The sequence below is a fragment of the Bactrocera tryoni genome, chromosome 5 (genome assembly GCF_016617805.1).
Source record: "Bactrocera tryoni isolate S06 chromosome 5, CSIRO_BtryS06_freeze2, whole genome shotgun sequence".
In the NCBI taxonomy this organism is placed as follows: Eukaryota; Metazoa; Arthropoda; class Insecta; order Diptera; family Tephritidae; genus Bactrocera; species Bactrocera tryoni.
Genome location: NC_052503.1, coordinates 36,149,752 through 36,168,243, shown reverse-complemented (window position 1 = coordinate 36,168,243; position 18,492 = coordinate 36,149,752). Strand labels below are relative to the sequence as shown.

Below are 18,492 nucleotides of genomic sequence, written 5' to 3'. Positions count from 1 at the left end.
TTAAATTGTTTATAAAAAATATTTATCGTTGAGAAATAATCTGCGTTTTAATACTATAAAAATTACTAAAAAACCGTTTTCGAGTAATGTTGGTTAGAGTCTTTGAAAATAATATTTTGAGAAAACCGCATTTAAAGTTCGGAATGCACTTCCAAGCACTCTGAAACGCCAAATTTGCCTGTAACTTCGAAAATATTCACCGCAACGATATATAATTTTCTGTGTCTATTCTTAAATATACTATACATTTGTACATTAAGAAAATAAAATAAAAAAATCGATCTTTTGAAACTTCTAACTGTTTCTAAATCCTTAATATAACGCCTTACATTCTCAAAAAGTCACTGTTTCGTGTGATCTATGGGCAGAGGGAATCATTTGCCCATATTTCTTTATAAATGTCGGTTATAATATTCCAGTCAATGAGAAACGCTACAAGAACATGAGCAATGACTTTTACATGTCTGAATTGGAAAATATTGAGGTCGACTAACATTGGTTCCAACATGACGGCGCTACATGTCATGCAGCCAATAATCAATTTATTGAAAGAAACTTTTGCTGAGCGCACAATCTCCCGTCGTTTTTTTCATTTTTTTCGAGTTATGTGAAGTCGCTTATCTAGGCAAATAAAACAGAGACGAGGAACGCCGTGGTAGAAAATGTTTGACGCGTTATTGCCGACTTACGGTCCCTTTGAAATATAGTTTCCCCAAATTATGTTTTTCGAAAACCATAAATAATAGTATATTAATGTCTGGAAGTCGTTTTATAAAGTCTCGGTTAGAATATTGTTGTCAGATTGGGGAAAAGTACAGTAGTTCCCAAATAATAGGCATAGATCGAATAGTATCAATTATTATCTGCACTTACTTAATTTTAGTAGAATATATCATTTTACAAATTTCTTTCTTATTTTCTTTTACTTATGCAAGATTTGAAGGTTTTGTGTTTTCGTTTCTTACTTATCTCATAAATATCTTCGCTGATCACTCTACTCTCTGAGAAAAACTAACCTCCAATGTTCCTGTATGAAATTCTAAGGTTTATTATATTAAATACAGCTATCACAACCCAATAACGAAGACACTAATGTAATTGAATAATATCTATAGATTACTCGGTTTAGACCTCAGTCAGTCATATTTGAATTGACTGGTATTATTACTAATATATAATAAACGAAACTGGTATTCAGTAGATTGGTATAAGAATATTTCTGTGCGGCTTTAATAAAGGAATTAAAATAATTTAAATGTACTATAGCCGCTCTACTTTTGTACGATACCCTATCTATTTTGGAGCTAAATGGTTTATCAATCGTATGGTATAGTTCGTACTCTCTAATATAGTTTCAGTATTCAACTACACTCTGAACTATTACGTTTTTCAACTCTACTTCATTTTTGTTGAAGTGCTGAATTCGATATTATCGCGATCGAACAAATTTTCGTTTGAAGTATTGTCAAACTTAAACTTTTTTGTGGTAATACGGTTGTCAATTCTGTGTCAGTTGAGTTGACTATAATATGAAAAAACTTCAACGGCTTCCAAGCATTTTGCAACTCTTCTGCATTTTTGTTGAAGTTTTCAAATTCTTTAGTATTGATTTCAACTTAATCCGTCAACAAAATGTCGGTTGAAATATTGTTAAACTTTATATTTTTCAATGGCAATATTCGTACGGTGAGGTTGTCAAGAATATTGAATAATTACAACTGCGATTAAGCAGTTGAATTGAAAATTACTGTTTTATTTAGAATAAATTTAATTTATGGAAAAATAGAAAAGGCTAAATAAACTAGTTTATAAAAAAAAGTGGTTGAGCTTGTGGTGAAAATTCCCGAAACATAATAAAAGTCAAAATTAATGTCCATTTTTGTAATTGTTCCCTTTTTCGGAAGCACTAACTGAATTGCATTGTTTGTACTCGTATTTTTCGTTTAACATTTTCACCTATTTAGTTGTCTCTCAAATCCTCACTTTCTAGCTTGGGAGCAGCAATAAAACTGCAACTGAAAATGTGATGTACGTAATACAATAAAAAAAGTTGTAACCGGTAAATAACTAGTTATTATTCAATGGGAAAAACTTGTTCTAAAGTGGAATTACTCTAACTTCAACTCAACTGAGTGGAGTTGAAACCGGTATATAACCGGTTATTTTCAAAAAAAAAATTGTTTATTTCACTAAATATATGCATGGAAATAAACCGAATACTTTTAGTAAGGCGGGATATATGTATATGTACATGAGATACATTTAGGTATGCAAAATGTATGTGAAGAAGCATTTTTCAGTACAATTAATTAAATAATTTATTAGTGAGTAAATGAGCGAATTAATGAGAATGCAAATGAAGTGTGATATTGCCAAGTGTCTAGTATTTTTTTTCCTTAAAGTGTCTCTGTGCGAACATTGGTAATTGCTTTCATAAGGCTGAGAATACCTTAAAATAAAATAAATAAAAAAATAAAAATAAAATAAATAAAATAAAATACATTTAAAATATAATTTGAAAAAAAAAAAACAGCCTTGTTTTACTAAACAGTTACGAAAAATAAGCAATCAAACTGTGTATCTGCTCGCATTCATTAATTTGAAATATTGTCAAAATTATTTTGATCACTAATTCAATTTATTTTTAATACACCTTAAAATAGCATTCGAGAGATTATTTTTAGCTGACAAACTTTGGTGATATTTGTTTTTAAAAATGAAATCAAATTGTGAAAATTGCCCACAAGTTTTCTAATAGCTTTTATATTCAGAATTTGGAAAACATAAATTAGAAAATAAATTTTCACTGCCAACTCGGCACATCAGATATCTGTCTTCTTCTTTATTGGCGTAGGCACCGGTTATAGGCGAGAGATATCTGTTTAGATACTAAAAATATTATTTTGAAAGTCATGGCCGTCATTATTCGGCCAGTTTGTCGCATAATTTAAAAGGGGTATCGACCTTGAATATTCCATAAAACTGGTATCAATTGCAAGTGTTGCAAATATCTTTTCAAACCAACAAAAAGTTATTTTTTTTTTAAACAAATTAATTAATTAAAAATAATTTTGTATGAATCATAAGTTTTTTGTTCTAATCCATTTTTTTAACTCATAATTTGTAAATATTCGCTCGATTTAGTTCAGTCGCATGCAAGGCAATAAATTTGTGCCGCCTTAATTTAGTTATAAATGCTCCAATTATTTAGTAAGAGAAATTGCAAAAGAATGGCTGAAGCACCATAGAGATATGTAGGTATTTGTATTTTGGTCACTAAAAATGTGGCATTAGCAACCAAGAATAAGACATAAGAATGCAGTGGCAAGGAAGCAGGGGAAAATCTCACAAGTGCAGTGCCACAAATAATATACATTTTAATATGACATGAAAATAATATGAAATTAAGTAAAATTATATTAAGTGAGGAATATTTATAAATAAAATTGCACACTCAAACATTCGAGAAAATTCACATCCGTTGTGTGAAATCAAGGCGGAACGTCGGGGCGTATGTGGAACATTTTATTTTATTTATGTTGAGCAAATTAAAAAAATGCTATTTTTCCTTATTGTGACTATATGAAATTAGTTGTAAATATATATTTTAATTTATTTCTTTAATTTTTTGAAGCAGTGAATTATTAAGTACTAGCTTTAGACTGCGCTCACTTTGAATATCTGAAATAAATAACAAATTTTATTTCATATAATAATAGAAATACTTAAATTAGCGTGATAACTCACTATATTGCTTGGCTGGGAGCATCAGTGCCGTTATACCGTATGCAATGCAATTCTTAAGTATGAAATTTCGACGGGACGTGGTCATTGTTGTTGTTTTAACTGGTACCTAATCGCCGTTAGAATAGTAAGGACTAGATAAGTTATCGTTGACATCATCCAACTGTTGGCTCAAGAAACGTGTTTGTTTTGACGGAGTCGGACCAAAGGAAGAGGAGTGTCAGATGAGTAGGGTTAGTGGGGCATGCAAAGAGGAGGACAGTGTCATGCGGAGACTCATTCCACGTAGGACATATATTAGATATGTCGGGGTCTATTCTGGAGAAGTAGGAGTTTAACCTGCTATGGTATCCAGAACGAAGCTGCGAATTGCGTTTCCGGCGGCAACTTGAGCTCTTCGTCTGCAATAGGTGGCGGTCTGACTCCAAGTACGCCATTCACTGAGAGGGAGTCGGTGGAACAATTCCCATAACAGCCGGTTCTACGCAACGGAATTGACCCGGATTTTGTCCGGCCAAGGGCTGTTATTTCGAAGATCTAATCCCGTTAAAATCGGTATGTTTTAGGACGTGGTCGTGTGATTGCGTTTCTATCGTTCTTCTTGCTTTCTTTTGCTCAGCTTATTTTGTACGAAAAGTTTTGAGAATATACATAACACCCCAATTTATAATAATAATGTGGCATTTATTAGTTTAGGTTAGATGGGTGATCCAGAGGTCGCACTTGCGCCCATATGCAGTCCTTTGTGAACCAATAAAAATAGAACACTGTGTGTCAAATATAAACTTGCACAGGCGTTTAATTGCTATTCCCATCAGTTCGGCGGGATATATGGGTATCTGGAAGTATGAGCTCCCAGGTGTTTTAGCTTTGATCTCTCAAGTACCTCGTCATCTTCAATACAGTTTTCTGGCTTTCGATAAGATTCCCAACCTTACAGCCTGGTCGTCCATATGGCAAAGACCTGTTGAAACCTCCAAAAATACCGAGAGACCAGTCTTACGGAGGGCAAAGGGCTCACGATCGATCTTGAGACAAAAGGATCGTGAGACAGCGCATTAACAGATCCATTCCCATTTTACTGATAGCGGAGCTAAGGTACCTTTCCTTCTTCTTCTTCTTAATTGGCGTGGACACCGCTTACGCGATTATAGCCGAGTTACAACAGCGCGCCAGTCGTTTCTTCTTTTCGCTACGTGGCGCCAATTGGATATTCCAAGCGTAGCCAGGTCCTTCTTCACTTGGTCCTTCCGACGGAGTGGAGGTCTTCCTCTTCCTCTGCTTCCCCCGGCGGGTACAGCGTCGAATACTTTCAGAGCTGGAGAGTTTCCGTCCATTCGGACAACATGACCTAGCCAGCGTAGCCGCTGTCTTTTAATTCGCTGAACTATGTCAATGTCGTCATATATCTCGTACAGCTCATCGTTCCATCGAATGCGATATTCGCCGTGGCCAACGCGCAAAGGACCATAAATCTATCGCAGAACTTTTCTCTCGAAAACTCGCAACGTCGACTCATCAGTTGTTGACATCGTCCAAGCCTCTGCACCATATAGCAGGACGGGAATTGTGAGTGACTTATAGAGTTTGGTTTTTGTTTGTCGAGAGAGAACTTTGCTTCTCAATTGCCTACTCAGTCCGAAGTAGCACCTGTTTGCAAGAGTTATCCTGCGTTGGATTTCTAGGCTGACATTGTTGGTGGTGTTTACGCTGGTTCCAAGATAGACGAACTTTGAAGTCGTTGATAATTTCGTCTATCTTGGTACCTTTCCTTCCCAGTTCATAATCTTTACAGCTACCTGCGATTCCGTTGTGTCCTAGAAATCATACTAGTTTTATCACAAAATTACTCGATGCCAGATATAACGAGATTTGACATTACTTTACCTTATTAGTTAGTGAGCTCAAAACTAGTAACTCCACCCTGTTATAAGAGTGAATAGTCACTTCTCTGAAGAAGGCCATACTTCAGTGCAATATATCTACTGCTACCTTGATGACAGTCATCTCCGCTTGAAGAACACTGGGATAGTCAGGAAGACTGAAATTGAAGTTGATTGCGAGCTCTTGACAATATACCCCTCCACCAGCATTCCTCTCAAGTTTTAAGTCACCCGCAATGAAACTTCTTACCCTCTCCTCCAACGGCTTCTACCCACCCATAACTTTTTCGTAAGCTAGTGCGCAGATATTGTTTGGCGACTCCATGATCTAAAAGATGTGGTATAAAATCAAAGCGTTTGAGATTTCCGTATGTTCATTCATGTCTTCATTTAGAAACCCTGATTCCCTGAGTCTGATAGCAACTTTCACGGCCATACACTTTCTAGCGAGATATATTGGGCACTACAAGTACATACAAAATGGCGTTAAAAATCATGGTTATAGTGGATCATAGGGCACCGCGCATGCCGAAAAGCGCCGCTCGTTCAACTCTGTCGAGCTCCTTGGAAGTGTGGTCTCTTCTGGGGCCCTTCGCATAATACATAATGAGCTGAACTATGGTGCCGTAGAGCTAGGGGACTACTTTCGGTAGAAGGCCTCAACTTTTGTCAATGGCTCCCCTGCAGCAATATAAAGAAATCAATTTTCTGCGGTAGGTAGGCAATACTCTCTCATAAAATTCAATTTTTTGCTGTTGACTGCGGCACCTGTAATCGCGCATTTATGGATGCGTGGTAGAGGGAGAGATTTTTTTCAACTTCAATTTCAGATGAAGCTCTTATTGCCTTTTGGAACCTCGTTTCAATTTTTAAAGCACCACGAGTCGCTCCTTGAAAGTAAATGTCAAGGCTTAACGAGTTAAACAGTTATGAAAAATTACAATCACAAAATCCTTAAGCCATTCGGTTGGATTACTTTTAATAATAAAATATATTTACATTGTAAAAACAGCAAATTTGAACAGAAATTTAATAAACTTAACAACAAATATTTTGGAAATCAAAAATGATTTGGAAATCCAAAATGACTGCAACGTGTCTCCTCGCTTTTACTGAATTAATGCAATTGAACGGATTCAGGTGAAATGCGCCCACATGGATCTAGAGCGTGATATTAAACTGCCGGTGTGGTGTTGTTGTCAATTTTCTTCATTTTAAGTGCTCTACATTGTTTCCAAAACAAAAAAAAATGCAAAAACGAAACTTGGCAAAGCTCACGGGTCGTAAAAAAATATATGTTACTCATATGTAATATACGATATATTATATGTGTACGTTCTATAATTTCTGTGTCGCTTTCACCGCTTTTACATTTTATTTCTGTATTGCGCATCAATAATTTTGCGTGTGAATTGTTTTATTTATTTGTTAATTTTTTTAATTTTTTTATATTTTTTTTTTTTTTGATAAATTTTTTTGTTTATTTTTTTTATTTTTTATTTTTTTATTTTTTATTTTTAAATTTTTTAATTTATTGACCAACATGCGTGCCGTTTTATGCTATTTTCGAATTGTCAGCGTTCATACTTGTATTTTTCCCATAATTGCAGTTTTGCAAAAGCGGTTCTCATATAATTTTTCTTCGATAATTTGCACTTTTCTCTTCCTCTTCCTCAGCATAAATTGTTTACAATATCATTTACTAGATATGTATGTACACACTTATAGTTTATTGTCACAATTTCGTCGCTATTAATAATACCTTATTGAGTAGGCACTAAGTGTGCCCGCGGTACCTGAAGGTCATCATATTTTCCGACAAAAATCAGAACGCACCTCAATTAACAAAAGCACAGCGATACATTCATATGGGTCGTCAACGGTATTAGGCGGCATTATTGACTGAGCAAATGCATTTTTTCATATACAAATGTCATTTGAATTTTCGCCCTTGCGGTATGTGGCAAGCAACTTTCTATTGCACAACCCAACGTCTCCCGCCGAAACAATTATCGCAATCTCCCCCCAAGCGTTGTCACCTGTCATTGTCACACTGCATTTGTGTGTTCTTGATTAATAAATTATCGCTTGTTCGTTTCTTTCGTCCTACGTGCAACAAAAAATACAACGTGTTTAGTTTTTAATTAGAAACAATAAAAGATTTCACATTTGTCGTAAGTTTTATTTACCTTTTGTGGACATAAGTGTTAATTCAAGCAAAAAAAAGCCGTGCCATAAAAGGAAATAAATTCTTGTACTACACGTGTACAAGTTGTTTATTGTTATTTTATATTTCAAAGTGACAATCGTACAAATTATCAGCCTCAATGACAAACAGTGAGAAAAAATATTTTCCACATAAATGGTGGAACTCCGTGTGCTGCTATGGCTATATATAATCTTAAGGCCAAGCAGAAGGCGATGAACTCGTTGGTCCCACAGAGCTACAATAATTTCCGATGGCTGTAAAATTGATACAAATTGCTCCATAGCCACAATCCATAATCTCTAGCTCTGTTCTTCAATGACTCTCTACTTTCTCATTACTCAAGAAAAGCTCACTTATGCGATATTTAATTACATTACGTAGATATTTAATATAATTATTATGAATGTATGTAAATATAAATATCTTCCGGGGATCCGAGATTATTCATATTTGCAAGTATCTTTTTAAAAATGGGGCGAGAAACAGGAAAATGGTTTCCTTATTCCCTTCTAGCTGGCAGTTACGTCAAATAATGTTACAGTGCCCCGTTATAGTAGCTGTAGGTCTGTAAATATTATTGCTGGATCTATTTATTAAATTCTGAGTTTTAGTCTTGTCATATTTCTCTCGTATCCACTTCGCTATCTTGCATTTGGTTGTAGATTTCATTCTGTTCGAGTCATTTGTTCAAATTGCATTTTTAGCTCCCTCCTGATCGTTCCTAGTAGGAACGGTATTGTCTGGATCTCAAACTCGTTGTTGGTGTCGTCATAGCGGCAGATTTCTGCCGAGTTGATAGTCCTTGACCGCATAAAAAAACCGGGTTTATTCCGATTACGTAGACCCCACTGTCGTGCCTGACATTGCCAACTCGTCTACCTTTTCGTTGCCACAAATATTTCCATGACCGGGAACCCAAATTATAGAATTGCCAGTGAGATTACCTTCCTACAATTGCTGACTACCCTGGGATCAATCTGTGGCGTCGACAAGAACAGCTATACCGGTTGGCTATCCATGTGTACTTGTATGATTGCTTTCTGCATCGTATTGTAGTTATTCAATAGAACACCAGAATTCTTCTTAATACCTGGAATTACTAGGGATTTACTTGGAAGATGTTGGCTGTTTTAGAAAACTCTATAACTGTTTCCTAACGGGAATGGTAAATTTCAGCCTAAAATACGATTGAATCAAAGTTCCGTGAAATAAATGGGACACCATCCAGTTTAGACTAGTTGATATGTTAGAAAAGGCTTACGGTGATTCAATCGTACACAATACTATGAGTGGTACAAAGCCTCTAAGGAAGCTCGAGATATCGTTGAGGGTGTGCCTCATTCTTGAACTGATGAATATTAAAAAAGTGAAGGATATGGTGCTTGAAAATCGTCAGGCAAGTGTTAGAGAAATGGCAAGAGAGCTCAACAACTCTCACGAGTCCTTTCGAATGAGTTTGGTGGATATTTTGGGTATGAAACGCTGTTTTCAGCCGATCGAAGAGATAAAACAAGATTCGCTGAAGCAGATGAAGGCCGTTCCAAAAAGTGCTTATGGGAAGTGTTTCGAGGAAAGATAAAATCGTTGGCAAAAGTGTATTACATCTGCTGGGGATTACTTTGAAGACTAAGAAATATATATTGATGAATAATAAAATATTTTGCGTTTTATTTATAATTTCCGGGTCGTTTTTTGTCACAGTGTACGATCGCCGTGACGAGATGAGTTGATTAAGCCTTATTCGTCTGCCTATACGCAATCAGTTTTTGAGATAACGACCTGAAATTGGTACCCATCAACATCATCATCTATGAAAACTTTTTTCGGTGCGAAGTGTATTTTGGCTTCGGTGCAACCGAAGTTAATATTTTTCTTGTTAAGCTTAGCTGCGCTCAGAACTTTTCAAGTGCTCACACAAAAGTTCAAAACGATAAAATTGGCATTGCTTTCACAGTCTCATACAAAATTTATTTATGATATTTATTCATGTAGGTACGTAGCGCCGATTATGCCAAACTAAAAATGTATGTAATTCAAATAATTTTCAAATATTTTTGCTTAATGCTTAAAAATATGAGCACACACGCAATGTCAGTGAAATTTCAAAGCGAAATTTTTGGCTTAAAATGTTGCTTTAATTATTTGCTGTTTGCTTTAACGCTTCATGTGAGTAAAAATAAGTAAGGTACATGGTTGTGTGTGTATGTGTGCGTGTATGAGCAGTAAGTAAAATTTGTGTTTCTTCTAAATTTCATGAACTGCCGCCCGCCGCACACCGGCCACTTATTTATGCTTGATCTGATTTCGCGCGTCGCGCGGCTGCTGTCGTGTCGTGTGCACTGCAAACACAACGCCGGCCAAGCGGCTAGGCGCGGTGACGCACGGCGCGCGGTGGCAGGTGGCGCTGTTGTGGAATATGCGTGTTTCACGACGTGAGTGCATACCGAAGCGTGCCGCGGGGTTTAGATGGATTTTAATGGCGGCTTGTCAGATTTTTTTACAGTTATAGTACATGCATTAAGAATTTGGTGTCTTCGTTCGCATTCATAATATTGCGTATAGAAAATTACGCAAAATTTCGCTTACCCCGGGCACCCCATCTAATATACTGTTCCATTGTGTACACGTATGGTAGGGAAAACGTTGAAATGTTGCCAATTCTTTTGGGCTGTATATATATAAGTATATTTGAATGTATGTATGTATGTACATTAGCAAAACTTATGTTATTTCACTAATAATTGGGCAATGTGCCGCCGCAATATTTTCGAAAGCCTTTCAAGCGCAAAGAAATGCATGTGAAAAGCTGCTTTTACTCATGTGTCTTCTCACTCACACCTCAGCCGCGTATAAATAATTCGAAATGGTCGCAAAATTTGTTTATGCTAAAATATTTCGAACACGTAAATGCCAATAATTGCACCGTTATGAGTGTTTGCCAATGAAATTTTTCAAAATTTCACCTATCAATGAAGATTTCTTCATACATACAAACATAATTCCGTTAATTAACCCGTTAATACTGTTGTCACAAAAGCTGCGGTTGCCTTGGTTACAATTTCCATTGAATGTTGCGCTCAACGGCACCCATGTGGCCACGGTGATGCGCCAACCCAAATCAAAGTTTCCAATAATTCATATTATTTTTATAGCATATGTTTCCTGTTTGTACTCGGCGGCAAACATAAACAAATGCTGTATGTACGATGTGTGAGTGTGCGCACATTTTTGGCACAGAATTTGCGTGAATTAATGCTTTTTGTGGAACCCCTGCTGCCAGCCGCCGTGTGTTGGTAAGGAGGAAGGTTCGAAAGTGCCTGCCAACCGCCAGTGGCGTCCGCGCAATTGACAGTCGTTTGTTTGGCTTTACGTCTGGCTGTCCATCAGCGCTGCTGACGAGCTGCTCCAATTACTGGCGCGCCACTCGCGCGTTTCTTGGCGTTTGCGCGCTCTTTGCTCAGTTGGAAACTAAAGATTTTCGACAGATTCGGCACTATCTTTGTGCTCCAATACTTTGTGTACCGTCGGCCAGGCCATATGGTTGGCTTGCACTTGTCTGTGTGTGCACTGTGTTTCAGCGAAAATGCTTCAAAAATAAATCCATACATTAAAAGCACAACGCTCCCCAACACAATTCAAAAATCTCTTTACAGTGGTGTGGCAGTGGTTGATATGCCGAAAAAAATTGTAAATCATACTAAAAAAAGAAAAAAATGTAGTTTTAAAAATTCTTCATATATCTTGAGACGAAATAGTTGGGGTATCAAGTTTTAAATCCAATATTTTCCTTTCCCAATTCCTGCAACTAGATAAGATTATGGTGAATAGCAGAAATCCTTGAACCCTTAATTTTGCATGGAAATGGTGATCTATTTCGAAGTTCCCTACTATTTTTTTTATTAAAAAAAGCAAAGGAACTTCAAATTTAATGGACAATGTTTATTACATATATATCCAAAGGACATTCTGGGACCTTTATTTTTTCGAAGACTATCTCTTTCAAAGGTTTTCTATGGCTACCTCTCAGATGGTATATACGTTGAGTCCAATTTTCGATAACTTGTTAGAGCATTTCGAGGGGTAACTGGCGAATGACACTTGTCATGTTTTGCTCCAAGACCTGAATCGAAGCTGGATTGTCCGACTAGACTTTAGACTTTACATAACCCCACGAAAAGTCTAACGGTGTGATATCACACGGTCAATCGACCGGCCCAATACGTGAAATTATCTGCTCACCAAAGTGATGTGTGGGAAGTGGCGCCGTCTTGTTGAAAGCGAATATCGCCGAGATCACGAGCTTGAATTTCGAATATCATATAGTCGGTTATAACGGCGCGATAAGGGCCGCCATTGACTGTTAAGTTCTAACCGGCATCATTTTTGAAGAATTATGGACCGATGATTCCACTGGCCCTCAAACCACACCGAACCGTTGTTTTTCTTGATGAAGTGGCAGCTCTTGAATCTTTTCAGGTTGCTCTTTGTCCCAATTGCGGCAATTTTCTTTCTTTCATACCCATTGAGACAGAATTGAGCCTCATCACTAGACGAAATTTGACTCGAATCGGCGTCGGATCTCTTGGAACTTTTCAAGAGCCCATAAAATCGGAAGTTCGAAAATATTTTTATTAAGTATATGTGGGGTAAAGGACCCAATTTTACTAATTTTTGGCTCATCGGCGTGCTATCATCCCAAAAATGTTCTATCCGAATTTCAAACAGACATATATTAGACATAGATTGTTCGATATGTATGAGACCATGCCCACTTTCAAACAATTTTTAGCCCACCAGTACTCCTCGCTATAGCGAACCAAATACTGTTTTGAATCTTAATTTAGTACTTGATTAAGGCTCTTTATATGTTTTCATTTTGTGGGCAATAATGACCTCTCTTGGCGGTCAAGTTATCTCTTGCACGGACAGACGCATAGAGAGACAGTTACCTGGATTTCAATTCGTCTCGTCAGCCTGTTCATTTATAAATATATAACCCTATATCTATATCGTCTAGTTTCAGGTGTTACAAACAACTGTTAGCTGAACAAATCAAACCAGTCTCATCTCTCAAAATGTAAAATCCACCATATCTCAATTATAAAGGTCAATCATTATTTTTTAAGAGTCGCTCTGAATTTTTCGAAGTAAATTTTTAAAATAATCGATCGCTTCAAATTTCTTGCTTTATACAATTAACGTCAATCTCTCAACACTGTGCAGCACGCATTCTCCTCACTCAAGCCTTACACACATTCGTACATATACACCTATAAAAGAGCACATATGCAGTTGCTGCTTCTGTTTCAGCTGATCGGAAAATTCATTAGCAACTCGCTCATAAAGTCCATGCACGCTGAGAGAAGTAGAATTCGCCTTACGCTCACTATTGCGATGGCAACTCAGCCACTCGCCTATAACATTTCGAACACCGCGAATTCGCTGTTGTGTATGTGTGAGTGCTGATTTTAATATTGAAACATTTCGAAAAAACACAACGTTTCAAAATTGGAATTTTCTTACTCATACACGGCCACAGTTCATATTTTGACTCGGCCAAGTTAAAAGCGTTTTTTGAAGAATCTCGAAATTGCAGTCGGAAAAACAAAAAACAAAAAGTGTATCAGCGGCAATTATACACACGGCACACATTTTGTGTTGGAAGCGAATTTGTATTGAGAAACGGGCGATTTTCAACTGAATTGTACAGCTGAAGTTCAGTCGGTCAATCGGCGTGCACGGAAATACATTTGGTACATTCATTGGCATTCACTAGGCGGTGAAACGGTTTCGAAAGTTCTACACGTACTACAAACACGCTCGTTTTTTTGACACACACTGTCACTGCCATTTATAACACAACGGTATCAACGCGCGTAACGGAGGTTTATTTATTTTCGCTTGATTAATTGCTAGGGATTTAAGCTTCGAAACTTTAAAAAGAAGTGTGAGCGGTAAAAAAAAACTAGAAATAAATATGGCCGACGTGGAAATTATGCAAACCGTTTCGGAAACGAAGAAAACGAAGAAAGTTAAGAAAACAACAAAACGACGCGAATCTGAAGTTCAAATAACCGAAGTTGAACAAACCGATCAAAATGAGGAGAAGGGGTATGTGTCGTGTCGTCTTGTTTTGTGGCACAGTGCATATGAAAACGAAATTGGAGAATGAGAGTGAAATCGGTTTTGGAAGGTTTGGAGTTTATTTGTTGTTCTGAATTGGTTTTGTTTTTACAACTTGATTGGATGCACTGCAGAGATTTGTAGTATTTACGCGATCTTGAGTAGTTAATAAAGCGGCGATTTTTATTGCGAGAGTTTAGTTAGAAAGTAAATTTTATTTAGAAATGGTTTTTGAAGTCATTGGTAATAAAAATGTTGGTTGGTTAGGAAAGTGCTCAAGTTTAAATTATCTAAATTCAAAATAGGAAAATTTTGTAACTTACAAACGATTTCAAGATTACAGTTACAACCTTATAAGGGTTTAGAACAAAAGATTTTGATAGCTTCTTTGCTTTCCTGGCATAGACACCGCTTACGCGGTTATAGCCGAGTTTACAACCACGCGCCAGTCGTTGATTGTGATAACTACAGATTATATTAGAGAATTAGGTTCTGTTCAGACTTGATAATGCTACAATTTTTTCAATACTGTAATTAATACAAAACATATTGTATTTCTTGTTAACAACTGATACCCTTTGAAATATATGTACAAATGATCAGCATGATTCTTCCCTCACTTTTCGAAACATCAATCTCAACTTTAGCACGCTCCAAAGAGCTGCTCAGTTGCCGGAACTATAGCATATGGCTGCCTTAAAAACTGAACTGTCAAAACTATGTCCGTGTAAGGAAAACTTTTTTAGTTGAGAAGCTTTGTTCAAATTTGGCACAGATTTCAAGGCAGCGTTACAAGCTCCAAAAAATCTTGCTGCCATACAAACTGAGCGTTCAAATTCATGTCATTGTATGACAAACTTTTTTATTTGATGAGATATATTTTTCTGAAATTCGTTCTGGTGTATTGACCAAGGCAAATGATAAAATCTCTGAAGGAATAGTTCAGATCGATCCACCATAGCATATAGCTGCCACACAAACCGACTGATCAAAATCGAGGTTTTGTATGGAAACCTTTTTACTTGACAAGATATCTTCACGAAATTCGACATAGATTATTGCCCAAGGTAACGCTATAATATCCGAAAGAAGTCTACAGATCGGATGACTATAGCATATAGCTGCCATACAAACTGACTGATCAAAATCGAGGTCTTGTATGGAAACTTTTGTAGTTTTGAAATATAATATAGCTTCGATTCAACCAAAGTTAAGGTTTTTTTTGTTTTTTTTTTTATTTTTATTGGAATTTATTAATTATAAAAACATACTTCCATTTTTAATATATTATTGTTAGAATTTTTTTAAATAATTTTGTAATAGTTTATTATTATTTTTTTGTTGTTGTTAAAGAACGGATTTTAATATTCAAGAATTTCGAAAAAAGACAATGTTTCAAAACGTTTTTTAATAAATAGATTATTGCCAACTAGAATACGACTTTTTACAGTAAAAATTCAGTATTAATTACAAAAGTTGATTATTTTGAAAAATTACTTGGAGGAAGCGTTAAATTTGAAATATATATTTTTTTGGTAAAAGTTTATTCTTCTAAATGCTAAATAATGCAGAATTCATTTTCATTAAAATTGTTTTGAAATTTTTTGATGTTAAATATGGTCTCGAATTGTTCTGAATATTTGAAATTTTTTTCTTGCAAATATTTTTTTTTTTGTTTAACATATAATTTATTTGCTATCTTTATAAAAACAGTCATCAAATTTTATAAATGAGATTCATAACTGGATTGATTGTGCTGCATTGAGACTAATCAATATATTTTTCAATAACATAATTTGCCAAAATTATTCTTAAAACTACTTAAAATCCATTTGGAAGCTCCAAAATGTGAGTTCTTTTTAAGCGTCTAATATCCATACTGTTGTCCAGTAGATTTATTACCAATCAGTTTTCATGATTAGACAGCCTATCTATATACCTTCTACCAGCTTTGCTGATTTCGTTCTTAACAAAAGATATGTACATTTAAGTCTTTGTGTACTTCGAAGTTGCACAAAACAAATAAAAAAAACTTCAAAACATTCCGATTTTGGGCACAGCTTCCGTCGTATAAATTTCAAATGTAAAATGCATTTTTTTTCAGTTTTTAAATTATTTTTAATTTTTATAATTTTTTATTTTAATTTTTAAGTATTTTTTTTGAAATTATATTTTGATTTTTTTAAATATTTAAAAATTTTTTTTTCTGAAATTATTTATTTATTTTTTTTAATATTTTTAAAATTATTTTTTTTTTGATTTTTTTAATGTTTTTTAAATTTATTTCATTATTTTTTTATTATTTTTTTTTAATATTTTTTTTTTTAATTTTTTCTTTATATCAAAAAATTTTTTTATTTTTTTCTATATTTTTTTAATATGTTTTTTTTTTTTAATTTCATGACCTGTTTTCAAAACCCACTTTCTTTATTAGAGTAATTTTTTTACTGTTCTACAATTATATAATACAATATGTTTTGCGTTTTTATGCAGACAAGCGAAAAAATTACATAGGCGCTTATTTCGCAAAGTAGCAAACGTGTGCCTCATGGAAAAATCTTAACGCAAAATAAATTCGGCGAGAGTCTAAACAAATGCTGTTTTCAGCTAAAACCGAATTATTAATGGGTTTTTAATAAACAGCAATAAATTCTGAAATAGCCGCAAGCTTTAGGGAAATGTTGCTCACCAACACAGACGTAAAAGTTCACAGAACTAAACAGAACAGAACAATGTAAGCTACATATGTATATTATACAAACATACATACATACAAATGTACATATAGAGTATGTAACTGCAAAGCGATCGCAGACTTTTGTGTGGCTATAAGAAACTGCAGGCGTTTACACGTAGAAATTTATATGAAAACAACCGAAAGACTTGAAGCATTTCAAAAATACTCGAGCTATGCAGTTGGCACAAACAAAACGACACATGTACTCCCTTACTCCTTGATTTACGCAAAAGGTACAACAAACAAGCTTTTATAAGTGTAATTTACAACAAAAACAACAACAACAAACCACATTTAACAAACAAAGAACTATTTCCAAAAAACAAAAAAAGAAGACATGAAGCAGTGTTTCTATTGGGCACACTTTAACAAAATACAAATACAACAAACACTTGTTGTCACATACAACAAAATTGAATGTTTTTGAACTTTAACTCGGAAGTATTATTCTGAAAAATGTTACACTGCACAAAACTACTTAGCTTACAAACAAATTTTGTAACTCCACTAAACACAAAAGGTTAACAAATTGCTCAAATATACTACAATAAACACACATATACAGTTACAACATGCACATCATGCATTAAGTGAGAAAGTTTTGTGATACAGACAACAAGAGTGCGCATTACAAACCCACAAACATACATACATTTTACACAACAGTACATTTAACTGTCGCGTTACCGCTGGGCGTTCCATTTTAACATTCCCGAAAATTTGCTTCCCTTTTCAGTTGATTTTCAGTGGGGAATACACGAAGGCCATGGACAAGGATTGGCACTCGGGCCATTTCTGCTGCTGGCAGTGCGATGAGAGTCTAACTGGACAGCGCTATGTCATACGCGATGATCATCCTTACTGCATCAAGTGCTACGAGAATGTGTTCGCCAACACGTGCGAAGAGTGCAACAAGATCATCGGAATCGATTCCAAGGTAAGTTAGGCGCTCTTTTAAACAAAATTTAATTTAAAAAATGAGTCACGAAATTAGACTTGAAAATTAGTACAAAGAAGTAAATAAGAAGAACTAAGGGATTCCATGGATTTTCACGGGTAAAAACTAGCCTTTTTTCCGCATTTTTTTTTTCATATAAAAAATTATTTTATTAGAATTCTTGTTACAATCAGACTTTATTAATAAAGAAATTCTGAAATTTTTGGAAAAAAATATTTTAAACTCGGCCATTGCGGCACCATTTCCGGTGATCCCTCGGTAAAAAGATGGCCCGCATTGACTACATAACTCCTTACACGATCATCTAATGTGAAAAAATATGTGTTTTAGTTAAAACCTTAACTTAGAACTTGGGTGAAGGAAAAAAATCTGAAAATTGGATTTTTGGCAGACATTTTTACAAACAAATGAAAATTTCGTAACATTTCTTTTCAAATAGTTGTAATCGAAAAAAAAACTTTCGTCAAAGTCTTTAAAAGTTTATCTCACAGACCTGTGTAAGGTTTCATGAAGATCAGTTGAGTAGTTCTCGAGAAATTTTGCCAACCGACTTCCAGAAAAACGCGTTAAAAGACCGCGCACCTAGCCTAGATAGCCTCGAGCGAACAAGTTCTCAAGGGTATATTTCCGAAATTATTACACGGATCAACTTGAAAACTTAGGACAGTATTCTAGAGATGTAAATTAAATAATCTAGAGATGTAAATTACATTGTATGTAATTGTAAATAAAAGCTGAGATACTACTTCATATTTTACCTTTAGGCGATGGTTTGGTTTCAATGAGATTTCATGTCTCGAGTTGCTACTGTGATCAAAAAGTGAGGTGACAATGTTAT

The 18,492-nt window shown here is 35.2% G+C and overlaps 1 protein-coding gene across 6 annotated transcripts in view; it reads left to right on the top strand.

Moving 5' to 3' along the window:
- The window catches only part of LOC120776772 (four and a half LIM domains protein 2), a 241,449-nt gene that overhangs the window by 182,371 nt on the left and 40,586 nt on the right, over positions 1 to 18,492 (top strand). For 5 of the 6 annotated variants that reach the window (XM_040107746.1, XM_040107743.1, XM_040107745.1 and 2 more), the window contains one exon: positions 17,433 to 17,633. In XM_040107746.1, the coding sequence (XP_039963680.1) occupies positions 17,433 to 17,633 (201 nt within the window). Of the gene's footprint in view, positions 1 to 13,409; positions 13,948 to 17,432; positions 17,634 to 18,492 lie in introns of those variants that run through there. The other variant, XM_040107747.1, reaches the window with a different exon arrangement.